Source organism: Trachinotus anak, unplaced genomic scaffold (assembly GCF_046630095.1).
Source record: "Trachinotus anak isolate AG129_WGS33_773 ecotype Australia unplaced genomic scaffold, CSIRO_AGI_Tana_v1 ptg000010l, whole genome shotgun sequence".
In the NCBI taxonomy this organism is placed as follows: Eukaryota; Metazoa; Chordata; class Actinopteri; order Carangiformes; family Carangidae; genus Trachinotus; species Trachinotus anak.
The window spans coordinates 13,995,584-14,015,866 of NW_027273861.1; the positions used below are offsets into that span (position 1 = coordinate 13,995,584).

The 20,283-nt window shown below is 40.2% G+C and overlaps 2 protein-coding genes across 6 annotated transcripts in view; both read right to left on the reverse strand.

Moving 5' to 3' along the window:
* Positions 1-20,283, reverse strand: part of agbl4 (AGBL carboxypeptidase 4) — a 270,269-nt gene that overhangs the window by 67,933 nt on the left and 182,053 nt on the right. The gene's annotated exons all lie outside the window — the stretch shown is intronic.
* bend5 (BEN domain containing 5) overlaps positions 1-20,283 on the reverse strand; it is a 34,397-nt gene that overhangs the window by 8,270 nt on the left and 5,844 nt on the right. The window contains exons 2-5 of one of the 4 annotated variants that reach the window (XM_071487776.1): positions 6,175-6,233; positions 4,879-5,009; positions 3,494-3,974; positions 1,982-2,130 (exon numbers count right to left, since the gene is read on the reverse strand). In XM_071487776.1, coding sequence (XP_071343877.1) covers positions 1,982-2,130; positions 3,494-3,974; positions 4,879-4,980 — 732 coding nt within the window. In that variant the 5' untranslated portion in view covers positions 4,981-5,009; positions 6,175-6,233. Of the gene's footprint in view, positions 1-1,981; positions 2,131-3,493; positions 3,975-4,878; positions 5,010-5,108; positions 5,931-5,951; positions 6,150-6,174; positions 9,217-20,283 lie in introns of those variants that run through there. The other 3 variants (XM_071487775.1, XM_071487778.1, XM_071487777.1) reach the window with 3 other exon arrangements.

Below are 20,283 nucleotides of genomic sequence, written 5' to 3' on the forward strand. Positions count from 1 at the left end.
TCAAGTGGCTGCAGGCCCCAGAGCTTGTAGTACCAATTCCCCCCCTGTCATCAGAGACAGGACGCCAGTTGAGTTACAGCAGTGGGGGGAGTAAAGAACCCTAACAGGCTAATAAACACTGATGATGCTGGCTGGGCTTGCAGGAACAATAATAATCTTCTCAACCTTGTTTACCTGCTAGGATAGGGCAGCCAGGGGGAAAGGACTGATCAGCTATGACGGCATGTTCCCAGGTCCACTGGTGTTAGGAGGAAATATAGCATTTCCTACAGAATTAGACTGCTTCCCATGGCCACCCACAGTCAGAGAGCCAGATTTACAGAGAGAAGGAACTGAAGGGTTTAGGACTCTCAAATGGTGACAGGGGTTATTGGGATTATCTACAAGTGAAGGTTTAAAGGCCATATATGTAATGTAAAGTTTGACAATATAAATTGAAGGGATATTGAAATATATAACCGAACAATATAACTTTGTCAGAGCCGGGCAGGCCGACACGCTCACTAAGCAAGTTGTGTATGGGCTCTGCAAATTACACAAGGACCCCACCTCCCCCTTGCGTTGAAGTGGTTGTCAATGTTTACAACTGCTGAGAGGATGAAGCCGAAGTATCCCGGTCACAAAAAGAGGAAAAACGCCATGAGAGTGAATTGTTGGAACAGCAATCAGATAAACTTGTTCTTTCCTCTCCAAGTTTGATTTCAACAAATAACAGTAGCGCTAAGTGTTAGCTTGCAGTACATCGCTCTCTAGTCTGTCTGTCTCTCTAACAGATGGGCAGTTCATCTCTTGCTCTGTCTGTGTCTTGCTCACCAGCCACTTGCAGGGTTGTTGTTTGACTTTGGGCCTGATAAGTAAAAGTAAAAGTAAAATACAACTATTTATTATGCTTGTAAACACCAACGTGTTTATAAACTGTAGCTTGGAAAAGATAACTGTGTCGCACTTGACCACACGTCCGTATGTGCATGCACCAAATGAAATTTGTGCTTTCCAGCAGCAACCTCTGCAGGGACCAATCCTGACAATATATGGCCATGTTATTTTAAAACAAGACATCTAGTCTCTCAGTCAAGGTTTAGTTACAACTCAGGACTAATGCAAGATGGATTGACACTGACTATTGATTAAATATTGAATTTAAAATGTTGAGCAGCTGGGCATACTGGGCAATATGGATGCACATCCCTAAGAAAATAACAACTATCGTGTATTCAGCCAAGCTATAGTATAAATAGTATCTTATACTTGAAACTTTCCTTAAAGGAAATCTGTGGAAGCCCGTTTGAATGGGCCCTGATAAAATGAATAATAAAGTTTCAGTCATAGCCTATAGGCTTATTGCTTGGTCAAAGCTAAGTCAAGTGTGAAGGTGTGGCAAAAACCTGTGTAGGGCCACTTTTTCTACACAGAAAAGTGATCGGAAAATCATTAAGGGAATCACTAAAGAACTGGACAGATAAGCAAAATCTATAATGGCCTTGGTATCAATAACATCTTATCAAATCCCATCCCTAATAAAAATTAAACATACAAGATGTTTCTGCATTGATCCTAACTGAAAATGCAGGCCTATTTTACTGCTGACAGATGAGTGGCTTAACATCACTAACAAGCCTTGAACAGCATCAGAAAACATCTGATTAATTTGTTTTCTGATGGACTAGGTTAAAAGCCTGTCAATCAATGTTTGAGTGATGGCATCTTTCATTCCTGTGTTTTGAATTCAAGCACTGGGGCTACATTTTTGTTTACATTTGGATGGATGATTTTGCCTTCAAGAATACACATCAAAAAAAAAAAAAAAAAGATGAAGGAGATGAGAACAGACAGGGAACATCACAAAGACCACATGGAAGGCTTGGTAGCAGATAGACAGACATGTTATCGCACTATGAAAAATGGAACAAAGCAGTTGAAAAGGTGGAAATCACATGCCAGCTGGAGAGGATCATGAAAATCTAACTGAAGTGTCTCTTACCTTTCCATCATTGCAGGTGTATACTGTTCGAGGTGAGGGTGAGTAGCTGGAACTGGTGTTGGCTTCTTCTCTGCATGTCTCCTGGGCCTCAACAATGGGTTCAACCACTTCAGCTTTGATTGTCTGAGTACCATTGTCATGCATAGGCTCTGAAAATACAATCAAGACATTACAGAGATACAAGCAATAAATCCACACTTTAAACTGAGCTGAGGTCAAAGGCCATCCATCGACTGCTAGTCAACTTTAGTAAACAATAGAGGATGACACTAAAGCAGAGCAGAGTCCAATAACACTGAACACTGTGCCAGGTGTAAACAGCCAGTTGCATCTTAATGCACCTGTACCCATTTGGAACAGTGCCTACCTGCTTACTTCCTTGCTTCCTGCCTTAGGCTCAGTTATGTGCCTCAAGGCAGGAGGTTATTTTAGCCCAGTAACTAAGCTGGCTTGGTGACTGGCCACTCTAAGCTCCAATGTCGCTGATGAGTTTTAATATCGGTTAGAGCACTCCATCCCCTACCAGACAGCACCCCAGGGTGCTCTAATCTTTAGCCTGTCCATTAGATGGTCTAGCCAGTAGCCAGGCGCCTCTGTCCAGATCTATAGTGGGGCTGAGGTTAACACCAGCATCTGGCAAAGCTCTTCTTTGTACCCTGCTGTGCACTGCGATGACACCACTTTTAATCACACTTCATCAATCACCAACTATGGCGCCTTTCATTCAACTTCCTGCATAGAATTTAGTGGGTTGGACCCATTAAAATCCTACTGATGGATTATAATCTCAGTGTTGTGTGTCTAACTGTTAAAACTTTATTTTTGCTAATTGTAATCTACAGAAACTACAGACTAATGAGAATTTTACCCCTATTCAGAGCAAGTGGCTTAGTTAGCATTACTGTCTATATCAATTCTTAGATCATATTAGAGGACTTGGTCACTCAAATCTCTAGTCCACCCGTCCACCTAACATGCAAATATCAGCCACACTATGTGGGCATCTAAACTCAACTTTGATGTAGTTTAGTTCCACTTAGAACTGTGTGTGTATCTAGATTTCCAAGGACAAGAATAAACTTTGAACCTCAGCGCAGCAAGCCAAAATGAAGCAAGAAATCCTTAAAATGAAAATCTGAGCACCTACAATGAAGACTATGTGATGTAATCCAAAGGACCAGAAGAGATACTAAATAGACCTTGTGGTCACTTTGCTATCTCAGAAAAAAGAAAGGACTTACAGTTAACACTGACTATAATGTGTCGACACACGTCCTCTTACTCTAGCAATTCCTGGGTACACAGATGTTACAGTCCAGCACTGACTTTCTAAGATTAAATGTTGTGTGCCTTTGGATTGCAGTTTTACTTCTACAGAAGCATTCATACTTAGAGTACATACCCACTGACTTAGCTTTGATAGACTGTGACATTTTCTCAAAGTGACTAGTGACGGGTTAAAGGTTACTATTAAACATAATGGTTTGTATGTTGGTATACATGCTCTCTCACCGCTGCCTAATCTCATAAGAAGTACGTCTTGCAGCCTCCTGTTGAAGTCCCTCAGTTCTTTGACTTCTGTCAGCAAGCTGCCATATTCCTTCAGCTTCTTGGCCTGCTGTACCAGCTGCCTGCGGGTTCTCTCCAATTCCTGCTGCAGCCTCCTCATCTCCTCCTCCTGTTGCCTGTAGCTGTGTACTAGCTCCTCGTACAAGACTCTAGGAACCACGGCTGCAGCTACCTCAGACACACAATCCGTATCCACCTCCAAATGCTGTTGATGCTGCTGCTGGTGATGATGTTGCTGATGGTCTGCATCCATATCTTCCTCTTCATCTTCTGCATCCTCTCCTTCCTCAGCCAGCCGGTCATCATCCAGGTCCTCTTCGCCCTCCATACAGGTGCTGGCTGCATTTCTCTCTAAGCGAGCCACTACTGCTGCCAGGCTCTTGGAGGAGTTGGAAAGGGGGCGTCCATGGTCCTGAGACAGGGCCTGAGGAAATAATTAAATTAGGGAATGGATAGGCTGGTTGAATGTAATTTGAATTGTAATAACTAGAAAGTTGAGAATATGAACATGATAAAGAGTTACCATGTGTGGAGGAGAGTCCGTAAAATATTTTACAGAATTTTGCAAATCTCTTTGCTGCATCAGTAAGAAAATGTACTAAATATCTGACTCAATATGATTCCATCCAACACTCTGAAGGTAGACCAGATGTAAAAACCCACACATGAATCTAAAAATGAAATGACAGACTGCAAACAGTTTGCTTTGACTGTGTGGATCTCAGTAGGAACTGGGAGGAGAGGAGTCACTGAGTTTCTTGATGAGCCGCTCAGAGGATTTGTCTGTGAAAGGGCAGCTGTCCAGAGTGCTGAATTTGTGTTAATCCAGCATATGGTAAAAATAGCGTGGGGGATTTTGGGTGTCATCCAAGTTTATGGAAATGTGACATTGAATCATTAATAGAAATATTTAAATATAAGACCACTGATGTGTACACATCAACAAGACACATGCCGCCATACTTACAGAGTGTTGATAAAAGGAGAAAATTACTTTCTCACTGACAAGTAGAAAAGTAGAATAAGTAATTTAAGTGGGATACTTTATTATGATACTTAATTGAAAGTAATCCTTGCACCCACAGGTACAAACATGGCTGACTGTAATTAGTTATTATAGAATCATACAATTTTAAACCATGCCATCAATAGATAAGCATCATTTAAACATGATCAAGGGGCAGTGTGAATGTATGGTATGATACTGGTGTCACTGTCAGTATATTCACAACCTGATGAGAAAGAGTCCTTTACAGAGAGCTTTCAATTAAATTGTACAAACTGCTTCCCTCCAAAATAACACAACTACTGTCTTACTTTGAGCCTACCTTTTTATGTCTGAGTGGCATTCTCTCCTCTCCAAAATTGTTCTCAATAGAGTTTCCTGAATTCTCGATGGACATCTTGGGAATTTTCATCTTCTTTTGCATTATACTGTCTTCAAATTCATCTACTGTATCTGTGAAATGCAGAAATACAAACAGGCACAAACCCATGAAGCTTCCAAAAAGTTAAACAGATTTTCAAAAATCTGACAGTGGATACAGTACTATTTCACCAATTTGTCCTAGTCAGGCCGAGGGCGTATCGCCTCTCCATTCTGCTAGGTTCGACTAACTTTAGCACTCTTAGCCTAAACTAAAGCCTAAACTACAAAAATAAGCGTTACAGAGAACTGAAATACAAATCGTCCTGGCTATACGATGCTCTAACGTAACCGATGCTGTGAGGGTGTTAGTCAGGTCGGACCGATCCTGCAGCCCAGATTCTGGGATTAGTGATGTAGCTTGTTAAAGATCGAACACAGAAAGCGACAGTGAGCAAACATGAGTGTAACTGCAGCTAATGTCAAGAAAATCATTTCACTTGCACACTTATGCACATTAACATTGTGCCCGGTCGTGAAACAGCCATGACGCTGACATGTTTCTGACGGACAAGTTGCTATTTGTTGTGTGCACGGATGTCTGACACACGGCGATGACTGCAGCGCTGCATCCCCTCTGTGACACAAACCATCAAGTAATCCGGCTAACAAGCTAACCGCAACCCTAAATGCCCTCGGGATACCGTCCCAACTACATTCGCAAAACCCCTACATATACGATAAGACACCAACCACAGGCTGTCGGACGTGTTTTTACTGTAGTGACATCTCTGCGTCTGCACGCAATTAACTAGCGCGTCAACGCTAACATGCTAACGCCGAACGAATACACACCAAGCTAGCAAGCGTTAGCTCCATGTTGTAAACAACCGTTGAGACTGGTTAAGATTGCATGCCACGTATTTATCGAAACAACCAGCACCACTCTATCGAAACAAAAGAGTTAACTCCTGGAACACGACACCGTGAATGTAAAAATCTGCAAAGCACTGACGAAGAGGTATAACTACCTACCAAACTTATCTTAGCATATCTAACTAGCATATCCAGCTAGCCACAGCCGAGGACGTTGTTGTGGCTATCAGTGTCAGACTCCAGCTGATCACGTCTTGACAGATCGGACAAAGGGATTTACTTTGACATATCTCCGAGTTCCGCGCACAGCGACGTTACTTGGTTCGACAGAGAAAAACAGCATTAAAATGAGCAAATCTGATGTGTTAGGAGGGCAACTTACCTGCAAGGGCAAGGATCTGTGCTTCGCACGGCTGGCCTGCGCTGCCATTCTCTTCAGTTCTGTGAACCAGATACACCTTCTGATTATCAAAATCTGTTTTGTGCAGAGGTCTGAAATCTTCCACATTTGAAACGGGTAACGCGTAGCACATATCGTCTTCAAAGAATCTAACAAAAGCATACATTATTTACTTCTCTTTGGTCCTACACTTTGGATATGGTTGACAGTTTTTCCTCACAAAGTATTAAAAAAAATATATACACATAGGGGGGGTTGGGGATGGTGTCTGCGCTCGGCTACTCTTGCCTGGTCCACATCACCAGGGTTGATGATCAAGGCATGAGTAATAGACATGCCATTAAGTTAATTGTTAAAAGATGGTCAGATGCCCGAGTATTCAAAAATAATTTAGACTTATTTGGAAAATTGAAACACAATGTTCACTTGCACCCGTGTTTAATTATAATATTAACGAGGTTTCCTCATTTCTGTCCGATTTTAATATAATTAACAAATGCCAATAAAAACGTCAACATGTTTAAAAACAAAACGGCAGATGTTTTTAAACATCACTTTACGCGATTAGACGGGACATTTCAGTCACTCCACATTGTTGCCTTTATAAATTTAGACAGCCCTTACTTCTCAGGCTGTCTTCTCAGGGATTGTCACAGGCAACTATAGCGAGAAAAGCCACCAAGATGATTACCTGCTTGGTCAGATCTCATTGGTCTCTGTGTGCTTTTATGTGTTTCCTGGTTTGCACTTCTCATCTGTTTCTTGTATCACACCAAAAAGACTTAAGACCAGCTGACAGACATGAACTCTTTGTTATTGTAAGACAGCCAGGTGGTTATACAACAGGATGGATTTCTCTCAGTTGTTACTCTAATGGAGAGCACCACAGTCGATAAATGACACTAACAATTTCGTTCTGCTTGGGCTGCTGTAATTGAAAAGTAACTGATGCAGAACTATATAGAGCCCCTTTTCTTCTCTGATATTTTGTTTCATAGTTTCAGGCATTTAGTTAGTTATGATTAGGCCTGTTTCAAATGCCATCTTCCTCATGATGTTTGTTCACTGTACTGTATGACCGCTCCCAGAGTCTGTATACAAGACAATTTAAAAACAAACAGAGAGATGGAAATAACTCTCAGAACATAATGCCGTCCATTATATTTCAGCTACTGTGTTTTAGGCTGTTTTCAGGAACAGGAAGTGAACAGGAAGTCTTCCAGCTATGCTTTTGATTTGGGAGACTAGCTCAGTTCACGCTTCTGTCAGTAATAGCTAAGTTGAACTGTCAAAATTTAACACATTTGTTAACACATTTGCACAAATTTTGCAACATTTTAAAATAAATTATAATATAGAAATGAAGTTTAATTGAATTTGTATTTGTTTGGAGGCTGAGTCATGGTCATTCCATACATCTATGCACAGCTACTTTCGCAGACCCCACAAACTATAACAGGAGTGAGAGTGACAGACGAGATTTGAGCAGCTTCTGAACAAGTCGAACAGAGGATTACTGTTAATCTAAGCTTCTGTTCAATGGCTCTCCTGTCCTCAAGGCTGGACTTGTCAATATAAGGCTGCTCAGTTTCTGGAGCTTTCTGTCTTTGAAGAGGCCTGCGTTTAAAGGGGGACACCATTTCATTAGAAAGTCCCACATGATGTTATTCACTCCTGCAACGTGGAGAAGTTCAATCAAAGTTTGAACAACAACTTTCTCGTAAAGATAGAGTTCACAGAGGTGCACCAAAGTTTGGAGTCTGCCTAGAGACACAATAAAAGTTGATCTACCCAGATATATTTAATTTTACAGTACTTCTATCATTTCTAAATATTACCTCCCAAAAAGCCCTCTGAACACATTTAAGTAATATTTCTTCATTTTTTTTTCACACCAACTTTTGATTAAGTGGTATGTTTCTTGTAAAATCACCTTTCCATTTGCTTATTACCTCTGTTGTCATTACTCTATGCATCATGTTATTCCTGAAAGCACAATCTATAGAGCTGTTTGCAGAAACATTGCTTTCACAAATTAATATCCTTACAGTCGCAGTCTTTATATGCACTATACACAATGTCAGCTTCTGTCAGAACTATTTCCAAGCTCTGAAAAGTCTGACAGCTTAACTCATGGACTCCGGCTTCCTCACTGTAATTATTTCATGCCATGTTGCTCCCCTGAACTGCTGGACTCTCTTGTTCGGCCTCAACCAGGCCACATTGCTTGAATGAACACACCATTTTGTGTACGTGTTTTATAGGTTTGCAACTTCATTTATGAACTGTAAAGCTGATTGGTCCCTGCTCCATCAATGTGAGCTGTTATTATAATGTTCTCTTGATTGCCTAAAAAATGATTAGTAATATACTACATACATATGCAACGAGGGCATACTATATACTGTAGTATATTCTTGGTTTAATAAATGTATTTATGACCCGACACACTCATGTGTAAAAGCTGTGCTTGAGCGACATCTCTCTCAGCCCCTTAGTCCCTTCAGGCCTTTTTCACAGGAGACATTTTGACTGGGCTGTGGTCAAAAAAGTCAAAAATAATCTCCTTTCCTAACCACTATTCCTTGACCTCGATGGAAAACGTCATGAGGTCAAGGAAAGATGTGAAGGAGAATTCATAAGGACTCAGGAAAAAACACCACGGTGCAGAGAGAATTCAGCTGTACTTACAACAAGCTTTTAAAACCAACTTTATTTATAACACATGGATGATAAATATGCCTTTTCTAACCATAAACACAAAACGAACAGGATTGAAATGTTGAAATAAGATAACATGAATGGAACATACATGTAGAGGAAGTCCTTCGAGGTAACTTCTAACTGAATTTCAAAAAGAAGAAATCTATATTTCTGGATTTGGAGCTCAGCCTTCCATGTAAGGATTTCCATAAGTTTTACATCATGTCACAAGCTTCATGTTGAACAGAGGTCCAGTCAGGCTGAACAAATGAAAACGCCTGTGTGCATGTAACAGTGTAACTGCGCTGTTTGTCTTAATGACTTTGAAACCTGTATCTATTTTATCTATTTAACGCGCTTAAGTTTTTGACCTCAGTTTCATTGCTTTGCATTGTGGGGTCCAAGTATAGTTCAGTACCTCCAGTTTTACAGATGTTTTCGGGCCCTGCAAAGAATATGATTCTGTCATAATCTGTTAACCTGTATAATTATTCTAAAAAAGTTTTTTTTCTTTTTTACAAATCATGGTTTCCCTACAGTAGCTCCAAATGTGTAGCTTTTAGGAATGACATGCAGCTTTCTGAGAGTGATGTCCCAACAAAGCAAAGGTCTGTAAAGTTATGACAAATTCAGTCAATTTTGGCAATACATAAATATGAGATATTAAACGTATTGTTTTTTTTGGGTTTTTTTTACATAAAACACCTGTGAGGATGTGAACTTTTTTTATTGTTTCAGTGTTTTCAGTATTTGCTACCATTAAAAATACTTTCATACGTTTGAATGTAATGTCTCCTGGAGTCTGCAACAATAAGAAATAAAAGCAAAAACAGGAAGTCTACCAAAGACAAACTTGTACAGTTTCATACTTTCTGACTTTGGTTCATTAGAGTATGAGAACTGGGGAAGGTCAAAACGATCTGTTCAAATTATACAAAGGACAGAAAGAATGGGATATTTATCAAAAGAATGAAAAAATACTTTCAATTCACAGGAAAAAAAACAAAACATATATAATTATGTGATTGTGCAAGTCCCCCCCCCCCCCCCACACACACACACACACACACACACCCACACCCACACCCACACCCACACCCACACCCACACACTCTTTAGGACTATCTATAGCACTATACATATGTAATTACAGAGGGGATGGCACCACATTCATTAAGTCTGAAATGACCTTTCCACATCCAAAATGCTCTTAAATTTGAGCACTTTAAATATCAGTTAAATGCTGTCTGCTCATAGTTGTGTGTTGACTTTTCACCATTTTGACAATTAAAAGCAAAGCTGCTATTTATTTAATACATCCAATCAGCTCTGTTTTTTGTTTGTTTGTTTTTTTTAATTGTTACTCAAATACACAAAATCTGCTTTAATTTGAACCAAACTATTAGCATGCTAATCATCTGACGGGACAATGATTCTTTAAAGCTGAGAGAATAACTCTAGATAATATTTTAGCTACGTTTTATCTGTGGGGGCAGTTGATCGGGTAAAGACTGGAGTCAGGACAGAAGCCAGACATCATGTCCTGCCTATTAGCTCCACACTGCCAGGCTCATCTATCTTTATTGGTCATCCATTAGCCTGCATTAAAGGGAGACACGGGATAATAGCAGTAATGATGCTGATGATGGAATTAGACTGCGGGCACACACGTCATCATTGCAGCGTTGGGCTTGGAATCATAAAGAGTTCCCACTGACAGATGGACAGATGGACGGACAGATATAGAATAAACAACTCCTTTCTGTTTCTGATCAGCGTATGTGTTTGTGTGTGTGTGTGTGTGTGTTTATGTGTGACAAACAAACACAAAGAGAGAATGAGATGAGGTCTTGCAATTTAGCTGGAAAAATTACTATAGTGCTTGGAAGTGTGTACATTAACTTTACGGCACATTGACAGCCAATCTGAAGGCAGCACCTGTGCCAATCTGCAGAATGGACAGATGCTGGTACAGGTGTGCGTGTGATGATGGTTGGCAGGGACGATTGCCAGCCTGAGCAGCAGCATTCAGACACCAGACCCAGCAAAGTAATGATGCCAGGCATTAGACAGCCGGGACAGAGGGATCATTAAGGCAACTTTCTGGAAAGATGCTCTAAGATCAGGAAAGCACCGAGCAAAATGAAGATATGGGTGTTTGGTTCCAAGATGACGGACTCAGAGAGGCGTAAACATCTTTTATAGGCAGCACGTTACAACAATCAATCACAACTGTTTACAGTCCAGGTTAATGCTGTTATCCTATCATTTTTTGAGGCATCTCACCAGTCTTTCTCTTATTATGCCTCATAATTAGCTCCGCATGAATTACTAATCAACCATGAAGAAGGCATTCACCAATTTAAAAAGTGATAGCCCATGAAATGAACAGCACAGCCTCATACAAGCACATCAGTTACTAATGCTGAAGGCCTAAAAAAAAGACCTTAGACTAGAAGAGAAAGACAGAAGAAAAAAAGACGCACGCACACACACACACACACACACACACACACACACACACACACACACACACACACACACACACACACACACACACACACACACACACACAGGCAAGCCTTATTGTGAATAAATCCTTCATTAAGTATTTAGAATGGTATCAGTGCTGGCCCTGCCATCATGCTGTGTATACTCTGTGATCCACCCAGGAGACATTGATCTTCTTCATAAGAAACATAATGACCACCAGAGAAATACTGATCATATTTCAGCACCAGTCAATTCAGTTCATTAGGGCCGCTCTACCTCCTGCTGCGGACCTGTATTGATCTTGCCAGTGTCACCAGCCTGTTATTCTCTGCTAACTAGATAGGGAACTCACAAAACTGTAATTTATACAGTGGCAACAGCAACAATAGAGAACAAACAAGTAAAAAATACATAAAAGAGTGCATATTGCCCCGTCTGTGTAAGAGCAGCGTGGACTGTCTGTCTCTGTGCCCTTTCTGCGTTGGCATCAAATGTCAGACACGACACAAGAAATCCTAAAAGTATCAAGGCTGTCCCCAGGTTTCAGAGAGAATTTTTCTAATGCCTCTAATACCTTTTCCACCGTCTCCTCTCCTCTAATCTCCACTTATCTGGCAGCCAGGTGAGCCGCAGCACATGGCTGGTGGGCAGGCTTTGGTCTGTGGGAATACAGCTCATCTTAATGGTATTTCTCCCCCTTTTCCTTCTCTTCCCTTTGCTTCTCTTACCCTTTCCTCCAGGGCGGCTGTCAGACAGAGACGGAGGCAGCCAGAGAACCTCTCATTGCTGCTGTAGTTGACAGCAGGGAGCCGCTGGGATTGGACGAAAGACCACAGTCGCCCGTCATGCAGAGGGGCAGCCAGGCTCACAGGTGCACAGCATCTGACAGATAATAGCCGATAAAACCCAGGCGAACCAGTAGCTCGTTTCTCGCTCGGGGATGGGGGGACCCATGGTGGTGGGGTGTGGGGTCAGATGTGGGGTGACATGGGCATGTTGAGGGGCAAAGTGCTCTGATAACTAGCGGCCTTTACTTAACCGCCAGACAGACAGACACAGACCCCCACCCACACATACACATACACACACACACACAGAGTAGTCAAGGATAGCCAAGGTCACAGATATCAAATACCTCCACAGAATCATTCCTTCAGCTTACTGTACACTTGGCGGAGGTTAAGATTGATTTGGAGCTTAATACAGAGTGTTGGTGCAGCTGCTGCATCTGAATAAGCCCATCAAAACCCAGGAGTCATCTGATTAGTTTTTATTTTTTGCAATTACTTGCTGCTCTTTTATTACTCTTGTTCTAATTTCTGTTGAAAGATCTGTGAGTCTCCAAAGTACAATAAAATGTATTTATGTCACGCAGCTTTTCCCCTTGTACCCTGATTCTGTTTCATGTTTTTATTCATATCAAAAACAGCTTTTTATCTTAGTGCAAATCAAAACTCTAGTGCACAAAATGCAAACACGTTTTCATCTTTGAAAGCTGAAATAATGCTGACCCCAAATATTTAAATCTGTGATAAAACAAAATAATTGCTTGCAATCATGTTCACTTATGTTGACTTTCAAGTCTACCTGCCACTTGAACCATGGTTCACTCTGCTCGAACAAGAAAAAAAAGCACAGTATCTCACGAGCCATATTCCTCAGCCAGGACAAACACTTCCAAGGATTCCTGGTTTCACTGTATGTCACATGTCGTGCATCTCCTCTGCCATCCACATGCAGGATGCCAGCTGATGTGACAATGGGAAACACAGTCTATCTCAAATTTAGTTCTGTGAGGAAGAAAACAGTCAAGACAGATCTAGCTATCAGTTGGCCTGAGAAACATAGCCTGACAACAGTCCACCTCTGTCCTCACTGGGCTGCTGCCACTGAGAGACAGGTAGATTTTAAAGGTGCAAAAATACAGTTTTTACCATCCCATAAACCAAATGACTATATCTGCATGGGTTTGACACGATTGTTGATCAATACCCCTACATCAGCAATTATTTTCAAGCACTGATATTTCTTTCAAAACCGACTTCCTGTCCATACTATGTTTTGGTGACATATTTCTTTTTCAATGCAAATTAGACATTAGACACTTTTATGATGTGCACTACGAAATACATTAGCACTTTACTAAGCATTTCTGTTGAAAGTCAGTTGGCTTGCTGACTGGAATTTGTCTGTGGAAACCTATCTGTATCATTCCTTGGTCTCCAATAGAGGTCAGTACAAAGTCACACACTCATGCACAGGACAGCAGGGTGGCATAATGAGCAGGAGAATGTCCTGAGTTTAAAGGGCTTGGGTTGAAGTGTCTGCTGTGTGGAAGTTTCCTGGAGAAAGACTGGGGCTGCTGTTCTATAGGTGAACCTAATGGCTGACCTGCCTGTGAAAGCAGGGCAATTAAAAATACAATTTCCCTACAGAAATCAGTAATGTATAAAATCTGTATTTATACATGCAGCACTCTACATACACACATTGGGTACACATACTTCGCACATAGATCTGACAGAGCAACTTGAGCACAGACTGAGAAACGGCTGATAATGACCTTGACCATGGAAGCGAGGTATCTCCTGGCAACGTACCTACGCCTCAGGGATTGAAGTTCATAATTTTTCCCAAGGCTCAAGTTGAGAAATTTAGGAGCGCAAGAAATTTAGGGGCAAAATGAAAATTTTCTAATAATGTGTTTTTCCTTTATAAAGGGACACAAGGGATATTTACAAAAAAGATTATTTCATTTTTTTGAATACAAAAAGTACACAAGGTTTTTCATTATTGCTAGCTAAAACTATATTTATTTAATAATTATGTAATAATTTACTTTAAACGTCTTTAAACTGTATAAATAGTGTAGATACCTCAATAATAGTTCTTCTTAGCTCAAAATGACAAAAAAAAGTTTGCTCAGTCTGTTTAGACAAAAAGGTCCAGCAGATTGTGTAAGCAGGTTGTTTAGACCACTTTGAGCTCAGCCAACAGTCCACAGCAGGGCTGCACCAACAAGAGCAGTGACCACATCATGGTCATTGTTGTTGTGTTATCAACAAAGAAAAAAAATAGAGGCTACCTGGGCTGTATTTAATAATACTTAAATACATTTTACAGTTGCCACACATGATCATTGAGCCCTGCCAACAGACAAGATGTAATTAACCATAAACTAAAGCATGACAATATATAGTTTGATTAGCCCATGTTCAAATTAAGAAAGAATCTGCAAGATGAAGAAAGGAGAACTTATAGAAGAATTAGGCCATCAGTTTTTATATCAGTGAAGAAGAAAAACAGCAACTAGTGCAGGATAAGGAATATATGCCATGGTTAGGTTGGAAAAGATGCAAAGTCGAAAACCATGAGCATATGTGGAAATGTTAATCCTTGCTCAGTATGTTTACATGCACACTAATATTGCACTATTATTCCTAATTTCATATAGATCATCAGTTCAGCAGTTTGCAAAGCTGGGCTAGAAATGTATTCCAGAAAGAAACGTCCACATTTCTGGATGGAAGGAAAAACAGACCTATTTCTTAACATTATGAAATACTTCTAAAGGTTTTTGTTTATATATCACAAATACTGCAACGCCAGCCTCTTCAGTAAGGTTAGTTGAAGTTAAATCAGATTTTGCACAGCTGCATGAAAATAGGAATATTCACTTTCAGCTATGTTAACAACCTAGTAAGAATATTGTCTTATTTATTGTCTTATTATCTCATCAGAACTCTGCTCTGATACCAAAATTACCCTCATATATTCATACTCTTTACAAATTAATATAGAATTGCTGTAATTTATTTTGCTAGAGAGTTGTGAAATGCGAGGAGACACTGGCTCACGTGTTTGTCCCTGTTCTGTATTTCAATTTACATTTTTTTCTCAAAGATATCCTAAGTATTACTGTACATTGAATTCATGAGCACGTCACTATAGTTACTGAATTGACCCAGAATCCAAAAGTGAACTAGAATTTCACTCAGTAGAGCGCATATGTCCATCAAGGCCAAACAATCCAGCCACATTGTACAATCTCATAGATCTCAACACCATAAATATGTCTGATCCAAACATTATTTCCTAAGGAATTGAACAAAGTGTCGAAAAATGTCCTGTCCTTTTAACTGGATCCACACCAAAATTTAATGGAATCTTCCCTAGCCCATGCACCATCACACCACCAAGTTTGGTACAAATTGGTTCAGTACTTTTTGTGTAATCCTGCTGACAAACAAACAAACAAACAACTAAACCAACATACATGGATGAAAAAATAACCTTCTTGGCAGAGGTAATTCCTTTAAGATACAGATTTTAAAATCAGTAGTACTAACAGTGTAATCTTCAACTTGCCATCATTGGTCTACGTAACAAATGTTATGTTTACAGTTAATTACTTTTAAACTATAATCACAAGCAGTCAAGTGGAGAAAACAGTTTCAGCTTCAGCCTGCAACTTGTAATTCCGAGTAGGAGATATGGTGAATTTCTGTCAGCACTAATATCTTCCACTTGGTGGAAAGAACTACAGACATGTCAACACATTTACATCCAAATGAAATCCAACATTGACACTAATACAATTGATTCAGCTCGTTTACAGGTGCAATACTGTTTGCACCTGTTATTTGTCTGCTGTGACTACAAGGTTAACAGTCGGGCTAATCACCCTGGAATAATGTGTGAACACTCCCTCATGGCCACAATGGGCCCTTTTTTCTGTTTAGTGATTGAAAGTCGCATACACAGTTGTTTACCTTTTGTATTGATTCAACCAGGAGAGTTTCATGTAGATCCATACTGTAAAGTCATCTAACATTGTCTATAAATAAATGGGACTTTTATTACTGGAACAAGGGGCATCTGAGCCCATAACAAAGGTCACAGAGCACAAAAACCAGCAGGAGATGGGCATGGTGAAAGCAGCTTCACCACAGGGAAAATAAAATCCTGCAACTCAAGAGGTAAAATCTCACTGAAAGGCTCACACAGACCACAAACCAGCTGAGGAGCACAGGAAATGCAAAACCTCCTGAATGAGGGAGCTTGGCAGACACAATGCTCTGAAGAAGAAGTTCAGAACGCAGCTTGCAGAGAAAGAGAATAGTGCTGGGAGACAAAAGCACGAAGCAGAAGAGGAGAAGGAAGAGATGGAAAAGGAAGAATGACGTCTGAAAATGCAAAAGAAGATGAGAAATATCTAGTCTTGCAAGGTGAGGACCAAGGTTGGAAAGGCAAAAGTAGAGAAAAAGAAGAATAAAAGAGAAAGGAAGAAGATGGAAATTGAAGAAAAGGAGGATAATGAGACACTAAAAAATAAGGAGAAAAATGAGCAGGAGGATAATTAAAAATAAACAATAGGAGACAAAGGAGGAGAACACTAAACATGCTCATGTTTTTGGTGAACAGTGAACTGATTATAGTTTGCAATGCACTAACACCAACTTGAACCCACCGGAAGGTGACGGTAATACACCGAATAGCTGTTTGACAACCACGAAAAAAAAAACTGCATTTTACCATGGTACCTGCCATGCAAACTGAAATCATAGCACAGCTTTCAGCTAGCAGCTGTCATAAAGCCAGTGGTGGAGCCTCTATCAACCTGTAATGTACTTTATGATTTTGAACTGATGCATAATTTGGTTCATGCAGGCCAAGTAAAATATCCATAGCTTATAGCACCTATTTTTTTCATTCTCTGCATAATAAACAAATGTACAAAGAGCTGAATTGGATTTGTAAACTGAAACTGAGCTGTTTTGAGTTGTCCCGCTTTATGACACAATGTGTAAGGGTGCCATACTTTACACTTTTACCATTTTTTATTTGAAGTTTTGATATCCACTAAAAGATATTTTTGTGATTTTAAGTACCAAAAACCATCTCAATGTAGTTTTACATCCCCTCTCTCAGGCTTCCCTCTGAAGCTCTAGCAACAGGACGGCTCGTTTTAAGGGCCATTTTCTGAATACGGACTGTGTGCATTTCTCTGTGGACTGAGCACTTTAATACTTTGACAATATCAATATAGCACCTAGGCCTGCTTTATAATTAAAAAAGACATGGAATCTCCCTTTATACTTTCTATACTTTATACCTTATATTTTATTATATATGGGAGCTTTAAAAGTAATCTGTAACGTCTGTGATTCTGTAGTAATATCATGACAATATTTGGGGGCTGGGGATGGATGGAGGTTCTACTGAAAACAAAAAGCTCAGAGCAGCTCCCATTTTCAATAATGAAAGAAATGACTGTGAACTAGTTTATCTGTGTGAACAGAACTTTGCTCTTATGAACTATGAACCCCCCCCCCCCCCCCACACACACCCCCACCCCCTTCCCTCCCCTCTCCCCCATCCCCACCCTCTCCTTCTCTTGAAGATATACTGTATAACTACCTGCACTGCAGTTTGTGTAGCATGTGAGAGTGAATATTCTGTTATAAACAATTTAGCAGAGTGACAGGTTTTCATATTAAAAATGTATCTTAGAGTTAAAAACTTAATATTAGTAACAGGTATCCATATTGGCGGCAGATTGTCCATGCACACCTATATTTAGCATCTTTTAGGGTCTAAAGCAAACAAGAAGCAATAGGTTGTGAATAACAGTGGTATATGGTTTGTTAAAAGAGACAGACAGACAGACAGACAGACAGACAGACAGACAGACACACACACACACACACACACACACACACAGCAAAACTCAATCCACCAGCCATAACACAGAGACAGAGTGGCATCAACCTCTATTATCTAGTCCCTATGCTGCTAACACAAAAGGCTCCCTGGAACAAAAATCCAATCAGTCCTCTCTAGGAGGATTTGCTCCACAGCAGTGCTCAGCAACACTGGTGGCTCTGCTGGTGACAAAGAAATAATCTCAGAGCCCACAGCCTGTTCACAGCCTGTTTACTGCCTTCGTCACATCGCCCTTTTAGAAAGAGGACAGAGTCTACGCTTCCTCTGTTGTCATTTACTGTCCTCTGAATTTAGCACTCTCTCTCCTTTTCTGCATGCAGAAACATGAAACACCTGGTTGACTGTGTGTACAGTGCGTGAAATTACCGTATTTGCAACACAGGGAATATTTACTCTAAGCATTAGTAATATAGGCTTGACAAAAAATGAACCTTCAGGCATATAGGTGACAGACAGGTTTTAAATAATTGTTTGATGACAAATATTTTCAAAAATGTTCCATATTGTGTTGCTCCTTACCCACTCACCCCCCTTCAGGCTCCTATCTCTCACAGTGCTCCATTCTTTGTCTGGTAAATTATCATACTCGTTCTCCATTCATTAGCATGCTGCTGCTTATTTAGCTACGCTGCTGAGAAGCCTTCAACAAAATCAACTGGAAAATACGCAATATGAGGCGGCCAGCGTACCCCTCTCCATTCCTCCCTTCCATCCTTCATCTCCTTCTTTGTTTGTTTTATGTGTTTTTTTAACCACATCAAAATGGAAGCATAGTCCCCCATAATGAAGAGGAGGGAGATAAAATATGCAAATTCATAGAGAAAGGATATAATTAGGGCAATAATAGGAAGTGTTGTTTTCACAGCTGCTCATTTACACAAAAGCCTGATAGTATTTTTTTTTTAATAATGTTCTTCTCTGTTTTTTCACTGTCCTTTGCATTCCCTCCCTCCCTCTCTTAAGGTGCTCACTAAAAACAAATCTCAGACCTACAGCATGAAAGCCAGTCAACCTTGCAGTCCCTACCCAGAAATTTCTGTCAGATCAGGTATGTACCACAGGTCTAGATAGTGAGCAGGAGGTTGCATTCAGGTTGCTTCATAGCTGTCTTTCGACCGTCTTTCAACCCAGGCTGTACAGAAACACAGTCTCCTGGCCTGCAGTCTGCAGAAGGGACTTTTCTCAGTGTGGAGACTACAAGCCTAAAAGAATGTACAAGAATAGCTCACACTTGCTTGAAGTATTAAGGACAGCACAAGAGCTCCAAAAGCAATGCCTTCCTCTCTTTTTGCTATACATACTGTAGACATATTGCTGCCGCTGGCTATTTTCTTTGCGGCATTATAGGAGTCCTGCTGCAGTGTTACCAATTGGAAAAGAAAATGGAATTAAAACATTTTTCTGTATTTTGAAGGGGTAATAAGGTCATCATTAGCATTTCAGAGAAATTCAGCAAGCATGGCTAAAAGGTGCATGAGACGCAAAAACTTTGTTGGCTGGATCTTTGTTCCTTAACTCTAAGATGTGTGGTTATAAAACGCTGTGAGTAAATGAGTGAGGAAATGAGAGCTTAATGAATGAATGCAGGTTTCTTAACTCAAAGGGGGACTGGTCCGGCAGATAAAGATCAACTGATTAAAGTCTGCACAGCTGAACAAAAAGGAAATTGGTACACACAAGGGGGTTAACTTTCATTTCTCTGCAAGAATAAAAAAAAAAAAAAAGAAAAAGAAAGATTAATGTTCTGACAGAAAATGTGTTTTCTTCAAAGTAAAATAGAAATGGTATCGGTACAAAGAGTTTAAAAATCGTCCTGTGTTTCATGAAGCAAGTGTTTCATAGGATTTTGAGGTAGGAGGGAAACTCTCACTACACCAAGACCACAACAGCACTCCATGAGTGCAATTTGCAAAAGGGCCAAGAGAAATACATCATATTCAAAACAATAGCGTCACCACAACAAAGACATAAATACATGATATATCACTACATTGTTTGGATGACTGCCCAGACACTTTCATCTGAAGAAATGGAAGCTATTAAATGGCTGAGAGAAAGCCAGGCTGGTGCATTGTGTGAATTAGAGGAAACTCTGTTGACCCCACTTTCACACTTCAGACAATTTAGTTCGAAGTAATCCTCAACTTATTCTGCTGTTTTCTGACATGT